We start from the raw sequence: 10,710 nt of genomic DNA, 5'->3' as shown, positions 1-10,710 counted from the left end.
GAAGCATAAACTGTTCTAAATGAACAGAAGGTCAGTGAATAAAACCCGATTGTTACTGTCTTGCCAGTCTATTGTTTTCTTTTCTCCTCCTGTTGTTTGTGTGTGTGTGTGTGTGTGTTTTCTTTCTTTATTATTTTTATACCATCATCTTTGATCTGTTCCTACTGAAACGGTTCACCTTCAGAAGGGCTCCATAAATCTCTTTTGATCTCGCCCTGGAAGAAAATCCACGTCCAGAATATGAATCAGCATCCAGCCAATCCAGACTGTAGTCAAGCAAAGCACCATCTAAAATGTCTTTCATCATAAGACACATGCATACACACACAAAGAAAGAATGGCTAAGATTACAGGGAAGAACATATTCTAGCTTTGGCACAAACAGAACAGCACTCCTTGAATTTTAATCTGCTCCAAAGGATAGCCGCTCTAAGTGCTGCTCAGCAGACAACACTGTTTCATCATATCAGCAGGTCTGCATAGCATTTAGGGTTTTATCAGGCAATAATAGGCCAAGAAGACAACATCCAACAGAAATGAAAATATCTTTCAGTACTGTGTGAAATAGCTTAGATAGATTCCACAGGTCTGCAACCAAAAAAAAACTGCAAAGGATTTTTTGACTGGTTCTTATAGATTTTTACTCACTGAAACTGGGACAAATATTCCATCTCGTCAGGTTTTCTTGCAAAACTCATGTTTTTAGTTTAATTAAATGCACAATTTCCGATTTTAAACTGAAATCTGGTATCCTATACTTGTGTCAAAAAACCACGTCCCAAAAAAGCATGTCCCAACAGCTTTGTTTTGTTCATAGCGAAATAATCTCAGAAATCTCAGAAAAATTATGCATAGTTAATTGCAATAAAATATTGATTTTTTTTTTTAAATGTAAACTCCACATGTTTGCAAAAAGAAAAGTACTTGATGGAGGGAAATGGAGATCATTTTTGGATTCAGCACCCTAAAAAACATAAAATTTACCAAATATATCCCATGCAGCTGAAAACCCCCCTTTTTTTGCGGACCTGTGTATCTATCTACCGTGATAACTCGCAACCTATCGCCATCTCGTGCCCAAAATGAAAAAAATACAACATAATAGAAAAAGTAATTTTGTTCAGGCATTTAGGCGTCTATGTGCTAAACATTCAGGGCCCTGACGTAAACTTACTTTTTTGGGAGGGAAATGTAGTTTCAAACGTTGCCTTTTAGCTGCTAGTTTCCACTCATTCGTAACAGCCAGTACTACAGCTCCCACAATTCCTGGCGTGCTCCAGTTCGCGTTGTGGGCGACATGGCGTCTTCTTGAAGCGTAGATAAATCGCAACTGTTTTGTTGACAAGTGATTGAGGTAAGCGCTAAATGTTTGTAAGTAACAGAGCCTCTGACTGCGCTGTCCTACCTGCGATTAGCTGATTTTAATTTGGTTTAATCGGAGCTCGCTTGAGCAGCTTTCTTGGAGATAGTTAGCCTTTTTGCTAGCTAACGTAAGAAGCTAGCTAGCTTGATGCATTTATTCTGCAGAGAATAGGAGGTAATTCAGTTTCTCTTCTCGTTTAACAAGTTAGTTATTGTTGTTATTGGTTTGCAATTTCTGTCCGTACCAAAAATGTGTCGTGATTTGTTGCTCTTAGAGTTTAATCGCGTTTTCTATCGGAGAGTATTGAGGAATAACAGCTATTTTCACTTTTTGGGGCACATCCTGATACCCGTTTTTAGGGCATAAGAAACTTCTGCATCCACAAAACATACATACGTTATTTCTGTATTACTATTGTTTTCATGTGCTTTCTTTTTTCGTATTTCACATTCTGATTGAGTTCAAAATTGTCAGCCATTAAAAAATGATCAAAATTACAGAAATTACAGACAGAAAAATTAGACCAAAGATTTGAGCCAAATACACAAACGGACAAAGGTTGCAACACCCTTCCTTGCATGATCAGAAACAAAACAAAACATCATCACTCTGATCATCAGGCTACCCTTTTTACTTCTTCTTTTGCTATTGATAAGATATATGGCGTGAATAATGTAAATATGTTTCACAATTTCAATATTGTCTGAACCAGAGACTCCCACTTTCTTCAAGTAATAGACACAGATATTTGGCCTTAAATATTGAAATGACATTGCTTAAGTAGTTGTCCAGATAAAGCCATTTGAAAATGACTCCACCGAAAACTCTAAATAGGCTCGAAAATATCCCTAGCTTCATCACAAAAATAGTCTTATGAGCACACTAACACTAGAGAGCTTTAATTTGACAGCTTGTCTCTTAAGAAGTGTATCATCACCCTGAAATATTTCTTCAGGGAAATCAAGGATGGCCAGGCTAGGAATTTTTCTCAAATTTAGTCAACTGATATGCAATGAACCATGAACCATGATGAATGTAAAATTAGCTAAAACCCAGGAAGTAGGTACTAATGTTCATATAGTTTTGCTGGAAATGTATGCCTTTTATTTCTCTGTGAAGTATTTTTTGGAACTCGAGCTAATTCAATTAGAGGTGAAAAGAAAAACTGGATTTGGAGATGCTTACACAGCAGTAAACAATAAACAGTAACAGCTGGCAAACGCATGATCTGTACTCATTGTACATAAAGCAAATATAATGTAATATTAATATATGTCCTGCCACTGTGGTGTGATAACAGTTTTCACTTTTGTAAATGCAGTGAAAGCAGAGTTTAATGTCTGGTCTTTGTGCAGATGGCAGCTGACTCCACAGACAAGAAGGATGCGGACTCTTCGGGGACCAAAGACCGAGAGAGGAAACGCAGCCGTTCGCGAGACAGAGATCGTAAAGTCTCACCTTCACGCAAGCGCCATCGTTCCCGTGAACGAAACCGCTCTAAATCTCCCGAAAGGTAACCGCTGCACAAAAAGAACCCATCAGGAACACCAGACTGACTTCTAGCTATTAATCTTACTGCGTACTTGTGTTATCTTTCCCGTAAGCTTTTTTGTGTCTGTGATTTTGTGTTATTACGGTAGAGATCGACGCATGAAAGACAAGGACAGAGACAAGGACCGAGACAGAGATAAGGACAGAGACAGGAGCCGTAAGGACAGAGACAGCCATCGGCGCGATAAAGATCGCAGCAGGAGATCCAGGTATGTGACACTGATTAAGCTTCTTCGGTCAAAGCTGGTAAAGAAGATTTTTAGTAATATTTCATAATCCATGTTTGCCTGAATAACACGCCACAATTTTTCAAATTAACAAAAATTTGATATTCAAAGGAATTAAACCCAAATATAAGTGAAAATATTGTCAGTGCACAGTATTTTTGGCACTGACATGACTGTTGCCTCATATTAGAAAATGCCGATATGGCCAACTGTTAGCAGTGAGGGTTTTTTTTCTCATAAATAAGCCTCGATCCTGCCCATTAGTTCATCCTATGTCTGAAAGAAGCGGTTTTACCTCCTCTCCCTTTAAGTCACCTTTCTTCTCAGAAGTCAGTTCTCAGCTGCACTTTCTCACTTGTTAACTAAACTCTTACCAAACATCCAGACATTTGGATTTTGCTACAGTTAACACTTCAGCTAAATTTCTGTTTTGCCGTATTTACATTTTTGTCATCTATAGAAGCGCTTCTCCAAGATCAAAGGATGCCAAGATAAAGAAAGAGAAGGATATAAAAGGAGAAGATGAAGAGGATGAAAAAAAGAAGAAGGAAAAGGTAAAAATCTGGTTTGGTGTTTGTGTAAATTTGAACTGCCGCTTCGGTTATTATTTTGGGTGTTTGACATGTGCTGTTGTTCAGGTCCAGCCGCTCTCTTTGGAGGAGCTTCTGGCCAAGAAGAAGGCAGAGGAGGAAGCTGAGGCAAAGGTGAGAACATCCATCCGTCTTTCCTTTTGTCCATTTTCTAAAGCTTTTCTGGGGCCAGGGCACTTGGGCGGAAGTCTAAGCAAAGATGGCCAGATCTCCCTATTCCCACCCACCTCCCTCCAGCTCATCCATGGGAACACCAAGACGGTTCCCAGGCTAAGCATCCAGCACACCACACGGTGACTCCAGTAAGGCTGGATACTCTGAACTGTTGTAAGGCTAAATGGCAGTCAGAACCAGTTTCCCAACCCAAAGATGTTGGGAAGCAACACTTGCGTCCACCATGAATAACCTTAACTTTATACCCATGCCTGCCCACGTCCTGTCACTGAAGGCGACTCCAGATTGTAACACAGTCAACTCCTCTTTAGGAAACTGGTTCCCCTTAAATCCAGGCCAACACATATTGCATCCAACCCCTACGGCACTGCAGGTGTTGGCATGCCAATGTCTCCTCTTCATGCTGTATCCGACTGAGCCCTGTGGGCTAAGGGCCAGCTACCAAGCACTCTCGCTTGAGCTCCTTCCGGACTCCAGAGTGGGGAACCAAAAACTATGTTCTGCACGGGGTGAACTAGTCCTGAACTAGGTTTTTTTTTTTCTGCGTTTATGTTTTGTGAATTGCTCTTCATCTGGGAGATTTACTTTTCAATTTAAGATTATATTTTCTTTTAATTAATATTATTTCTTTTGCTTTGTGTTTTTCAGCCCAAGTTCCTGTCAAAAGCAGAGCGAGAAGCCGAAGCTTTGAAGCGCAGAGAGCAAGAGACTGAAGAGAGAAGGAGGATGATTGAAGAGGAGAGAAAGAAGAGAAGGACGTTTCAGGACATAGGGAGAAAAATGCTGGGTGTGTTTCAGCCTCTAACCTGAAACAGTTTGCATTTAATTAAAGGATGTTAACGTGTCGATAACCACCGTGATTCTTTGTTACAGAGGACCCTCAGGAAAGGGAGAGACGGGAGCGTAGGGAGCGAATGGAACGAGAGAACAACGGCAATGAAGATGATGATGAGCGACAGAAGCTCAGAGAGGAGAAAGATAAAGGCAAAGAACTCCAGGCTATCAAGGTTCGTTGCATGAGAAAGAGTTAAGATTACAGTTGTGTACAGATTGGGCTGACAGAAACTTTATTGTGTGTAGACTAACACACAAAACTTCCACTTATTATTTTGAGGGGCTTGAAAATTCCTAGGGGAAACTGGAAAAGCAGAATTTAAACTAATGTCCACAAATTATTCACAGGAGCGTTATCTTGGTGGGATCAAAAAACGGCGACGGACTCGCCACCTGAACGACAGGAAATTTGTGTTTGAATGGGATGCTTCTGAAGACACTTCGGTCGACTACAACCCGATGTAAGTGGATCGTGAGCACAAAATATATCCACAGATTAGGTCTTTGCGTTCCCTCGCTAAACTCTCGCGATCGGTCTTTCCAGTTACAAAGAGAAGCATCAGGTGCAGCTCTACGGACGAGGCTTCATCGCCGGCATCGACTTAAAGCAGCAGAAAAGGGAGCAGTCGCGTTTCTATGGTGACCTGATGGAGAAAAGGCGCACGCTGGAAGAGAAGGAGCAGGAGGAGTAAGTAGAGTGGAGCAAAAGCATACAGTCGAATCTAAAACATGGAGCTAAAAGGGGACATGCTCATTTCCTACTTTTCATTCTTTACCAGAGTAGTTTTGCATGATTTCTCAGAATAAAAGTAAGAAATGTGATGTTTAGAATGTGATTATTGGTTTCAAGTAGCTCAACACAATGTGTAACCTCATCTGAATGTTCGGTGTGTTCTTACTTTTAGGCTACTTTGTTAGTCTGTGTTTATTTTTTTTAGTCTGTTTTTAATAAAGCTAAATCAAAGTTAGTCTGAAACCTTATGTATCTATAATGGAAAATGATCCTGTATCCATAGTTTCACCTTCAGCTTCCGCCCACCCCCCATCTAATCTTTGTTTTACCTCGCTTCAGGACAAGACTGAAGAAGATGCGTAAGAAGGAGGCCAAGCAGCGCTGGGATGACAGACACTGGTCTCAAAAGAAGCTGGACGAGATGACAGACAGAGACTGGCGAATCTTCAGAGAGGATTACAGCATCACCACCAAGGGAGGAAAAATCCCAAATCCCATCAGGAACTGGAAGGAGTACCCGCTGCCTGCACACATTCTGGAGGTCATCGACAAATGCGGCTATAAGGTCAGCTAGGGTTCAACTTATCTGGTTCTGTGTTTTGTAATTTTTCTTTTTTAAATTATTCTGTAGCTGTTCACTGTTTTTCACTGTGTTCAATTCAGTCTCCAGTAAGGAATTTTTTTATTAATTTTTTTCTCTCCAGGACCCGACACCGATTCAGAGGCAGGCCATTCCCATTGGTTTACAGAACCGTGACATTATTGGTGTGGCTGAGACCGGTAGCGGTAAAACTGCTGCTTTCCTGATTCCACTGCTGGTCTGGATCACCACCCTGCCAAAAATAGACAGGTAATGGTGTCTAAGATCCAATAATCTTCAGCAATTTCAGAAATAATAACTCTGCATTTGGACTGTCTTACTGTGCCTCTACGATCTCTTATGGTCCTTTGCTCTGTGTATGACTGGATGCAGGATCGAAGACTCAGACCAGGGTCCTTACGCTGTGATCTTAGCTCCGACTCGTGAGTTGGCGCAGCAGATCGAGGAAGAAACCATAAAGTTTGGTAAACCGCTCGGCATCCGAACAGTGGCTGTGATCGGAGGAATCTCCAGAGAGGACCAAGGCTTCCGACTCAGGATGGGTTGTGAGGTAAAACGGAGAGGGCTAGTTTAAGAAAAAAAAAGTGTTTCTGCCTGTGAAGCAAACTGAAGCCTCACTAACAAGTAGTTTTTAGTAGTTTTTGTTTGCTGTCAGTATTTTTACATCAATAGAAGCCCAAGAGGCTACTGAAATAAACTCAGCAGAAAGGCGAAGATGGTGCAGGACTACTGTTGCATTTGCAGAGCAGTAATGATCTCATCACAGGTGTAGTTTATGGAGGAGCTGCAGGCTCCAGGTGAAGTGAGAGAGGTTTCTTCAGCAACTCTCACTGTAACCGCAACCAGAACCTTCAGAGGTAACCCCCCCCCCCCCCCCCCCAAAAAAAACCCACAAACAAACAGAAAAACAAAACACCAAAAAAGGTGTTTTATCAAACCACCTGAAGAACAAGCTTAAAAGAGAATGAAAGCTCCAATCCACTGCTTGTGTTAAACAGAAGCGGCGTTACCGAATAAAGAATCCAAACTGCTTGTCTTGTTTGCCACTAGCTCTTAAATTTGGCAGCTTTCTTGCAGACTTGGCTGCTGTCAGCCTGCAGCCAAGTTTATTTAATGTGTGTGGATGGTTACACTCCTGATTCACTCTGTTTACAGTAGAATGTTTCCAATCTTTATTTACAGTCTCCCACATTAAGAGCTAAATGGGAGGACACAGATATAGTACACACATGCTTCTTGATAGTTTTGTGCACATTCAAAACATGGACTGAAAGATGCTGCTGAACAAATTCAGCAGGATGTAAATTGTGCACATTTGCCAAATTGTGAATAAATTAAAAAGTGCAGAGAGTTGTGGGCTAACTCACCGAGCCATGAATATCTGTAATATATTTGATGAAGGCATGAAGAATTGTGCTTTCATGATTGGGCTCCAAATTGGCACTTTTTTCAGTTGTGTTATTTTTTTTTTCTTGCTCTTATAATTTCCAGGCTTCCAAGTTTATTTCATACTTTGTTTCTATAACTAACTTTGAGCATCAGTATCATGGGATTTGTCATTGTTTGAATGGTAAAACTGCATCAGTTTCATGTCTACGGCATAGAGCATCTCTTGATGCTCTATGCCGTAGAGCATGTTTTGTGTGTGTTTGTGATGTGTAGTGCTTCTGTCAGTGTGTATATTATGTGAGTAAAGAAAGAGGGAAGCGGTACAGATGGTGGTACAAACAGTCCACATGGCTCATTCTCAGACGCTGTTAGCTTAGCAGCTTAAATACACACAGACTTTACACTGTTTTTTGGCAGGAAGTCCATCCTGGCTTTTTATCCATAAGGTGAGGATTGTACTTGAAAATCATCTGTTCACCAGCGTCATATTTGTTTACATCGTCTAACAGATTGTTATTGCCACGCCCGGCCGTCTGATTGACGTGTTGGAGAACCGCTACCTGGTACTGAGCCGCTGCACCTACGTGGTCCTCGATGAGGCCGATCGTATGATTGACATGGGCTTCGAGCCCGACGTCCAAAAGATTCTGGAGTACATCCCGGTGACCAATCAGAAGCCAGACACCGAAGAGGCGGAGGACCCTGAGAAAATGACGATGAACTTTGAATCTGGGAAACATAAATACAGACAAGTAGGTCTTTCTTTAGCAGTTGGAATCTTCTGAAGGCACCACATGATTATTTGTTGAGTGTTTTCACTGACTGTGTCTGATTGCACCGTACAGACGGTCATGTTCACAGCTACCATGCCTCCCGCTGTGGAGAGACTGGCCAGGAGCTACCTGAGACGTCCTGCTGTGGTGTACATCGGGTCTGCTGGAAAGCCTCACGAGAGAGTCGAACAGAAGGTTCTGCTTATGTCGGAGGGAGAGAAGAGGTGAGACGGCTGCAAGCATTAATCTTAAACACCAAAAATTTCACTTGCATCAAGGTTCTAAATGTTTTGTATAATGTGCCCTTTGCAGGAAGAAGCTGCTGGAGGTTTTGTCGCACGGCTTCGAGCCTCCGATTATCATCTTTGTCAACCAGAAGAAGGGTTGCGACGTGCTGGCCAAGTCTCTGGAGAAGATGGGGGTAAGTCACTGTAACCTGGACCACAATGGATCTCAATTTGGGGTCAAGATTTGGTAGAAGCTTCATGCTTTGGAGTAAAAAAAGTAGCAATCATGTCAGGGGTGTCAAATATAAGGCCTGGGGACCAGAATAGGCCTGAGAAAGACTCCAGTCCAGCTCACTGGATGATTTTGGAAATATGTGAAAGACAGCGTTTTGGACTTTAGAGGTTTTAAATATTTCCTACAGATAAAGACCTGAAGCATTGCCACTCATAATACACCAAATCAATTAATGGATAAACAGCTAAATGACATTTGATGTTTGTGCCAGCCTGTAGAAATTTCTGGGGACATTTTCTATGAAATATCAACAAATATTTGATTGATTGCCTTAAAATTATGCTCAGATAATAGAAGTTTTTGTTTTCCTACTAGCAGATCAAATTGTCTTGTTGCAGTAAAATTATATTAATCACTCAAAAAAACCCACAGTTTTAGTATAAAGAAGAAGTTATGAAAATTTGGAAAACCAGATACATTAAAAGCCAACAACGGCTTTTTAATGCACAGTATTAGCCTCAGCTGTACTTTGTGTTCAGTGCTAGTGTTGCATCCTGACATAATGCTGAGTTTCGCCGTTTGTTGTCGGAATTTTTATTCAAAATACACAAGAAAGCCAATAAATCTAAGATGGAGGTTTAGTTTTAATTCACTTTGGTTTCTGATTTCCTAAAATACTAAATATTTTGAGCAAAGGTTAACCTCCACTGTTCCTCCTTCTCTTCTTCTTTGTAGTACAATGCTTGCACGCTGCATGGTGGCAAAGGCCAGGAGCAGAGAGAGTTTGCGCTTTCCAATCTCAAGGCGGGAGCCAAAGATATCCTGGTGGCCACAGACGTTGCTGGGCGAGGTATCGATATCCAGGACGTCTCCATGGTCATTAACTACGACATGGCAAAGAACATCGAAGGTAAGAGGCCTCATCTGGTGTGCAGTGTTTGTTTATTGACTGAAATTTCATTTTTGCCATAGGAATCGCTAAATGATTCACTGAATCGTTGTTGCACTTTCTCTTCTTGCAGACTACATCCATCGTATCGGTCGTACGGGTCGTGCTGGTAAGAGTGGTGTAGCCATGACTTTCCTCACTAAAGAGGACTCGGCGGTGTTTTACGACCTGAAGCAGGCCATCCTCGAGAGTCCCGTCTCCACCTGCCCTCCAGAGCTGGCTAACCATCCAGATGCTCAGCATAAACCTGGAACCATCCTGACCAAGAAGAGACGCGAGGAGACCATTTTTGCCTAAAATGACCTTTATTAACTGAAGGGGGAGGGAAAAACCCCACCAACTGTTTATTTTTCTCCCTCTCAGGATCTGCTCTCTAGGTTACTCTCACACATTTTGTTGTTCTTTCCCACCTTGTCTTTGTGTTTTGGTCCCATCTGTGCATACAGAAACACAGTAACTGGTGCCGAAGTCGTCAGCACACTGGTTCTCATCAGTGTGGGTGGATTTTAAGATAACTTTGTTTTGCGTCTGTAAGCCAGAGCCGGGAGCAGTATGCAGGACCCCAATCTGATCTGATCTGTACTGTATAAATACCCAATGCACCAAATTACAGGCAGGATGTGAGTGTAGATGAGCAGTAAGTGCTGTGTTTTTAGTCATAATTTGAGTTTTCTATGTAAGAAACCTTTACCAGAAGTGACACCAGTTTTCTTTGCTTCAGATACATCATTTGATTAAAATGGAAACAGCTGTTTTAAATGTATGATGTGAATACAGCAAATTTGAGCTTCTTAACTGTCATACTGAGTTTTTTTTGTTTTGTTTTGTTTTGCATTAAATTACACGGGAAATGTGGAGTTTTCACAAGTAGAAGAGCAGTGTTTCCTTTCAACATGCCAATAATAGAGCTCTTCATATCTCCTTTAGTTTTCCTCTTGGTATTTCCCACCAATATTCTTTAACCTTTTTATTCCTTTATTTAAACAGAAAAACTCTTTGATCCCATTATCTTTTATATGGGAAAACTCTTTAAAGCTCTTTATGTGTTTATCATATCTGTACTG

The 10,710-nt window shown here is 41.3% G+C and overlaps 1 protein-coding gene across 1 annotated transcript; it reads left to right on the top strand.

Annotated features, from left to right (window-relative positions):
• The first annotated feature begins 1,248 nt into the window (after nucleotides 1–1,248).
• Nucleotides 1,249–10,441, top strand: ddx23 (DEAD (Asp-Glu-Ala-Asp) box polypeptide 23). Its single transcript, XM_063464840.1, has 17 exons — nucleotides 1,249–1,354; nucleotides 2,719–2,876; nucleotides 3,004–3,123; nucleotides 3,602–3,695; nucleotides 3,780–3,845; nucleotides 4,554–4,692; nucleotides 4,779–4,912; nucleotides 5,088–5,200; nucleotides 5,284–5,427; nucleotides 5,812–6,037; nucleotides 6,177–6,322; nucleotides 6,446–6,623; nucleotides 7,972–8,214; nucleotides 8,308–8,459; nucleotides 8,548–8,656; nucleotides 9,433–9,607; nucleotides 9,720–10,441. Exons 2-17 carry the CDS (start codon nucleotides 2,719–2,721, stop codon nucleotides 9,941–9,943), a joined length of 2,421 nt encoding a protein of 806 aa, XP_063320910.1. The 5' UTR covers nucleotides 1,249–1,354; the 3' UTR covers nucleotides 9,944–10,441.
• The last annotated feature ends 269 nt before the right edge of the window (nucleotides 10,442–10,710 follow it).

Source organism: Pelmatolapia mariae, linkage group LG20 (assembly GCF_036321145.2).
Source record: "Pelmatolapia mariae isolate MD_Pm_ZW linkage group LG20, Pm_UMD_F_2, whole genome shotgun sequence".
Lineage (NCBI taxonomy): Eukaryota > Metazoa > Chordata > Actinopteri > Cichliformes > Cichlidae > Pelmatolapia > Pelmatolapia mariae.
The sequence above is the reverse complement of the archived record's forward strand: the minus strand, read 5'-3'. Positions and strand labels throughout refer to the sequence as shown.

Excerpts from the sequence above, each read along its gene's own strand:
- ddx23 (XM_063464840.1), top strand. The coding sequence starts at position 2,719 with ATGGCAGCTGACTCCACAGACAAGAAGGATGCGGACTCTTCGGGGACC. Across the intron at positions 3,124-3,601 it reads GATCGCAGCAGGAGATCCAG|AAGCGCTTCTCCAAGATCAA; the intron begins GTATGTGACACT and ends TGTCATCTATAG. Across the intron at positions 3,846-4,553 it reads AGGAGGAAGCTGAGGCAAAG|CCCAAGTTCCTGTCAAAAGC; the intron begins GTGAGAACATCC and ends TGTGTTTTTCAG.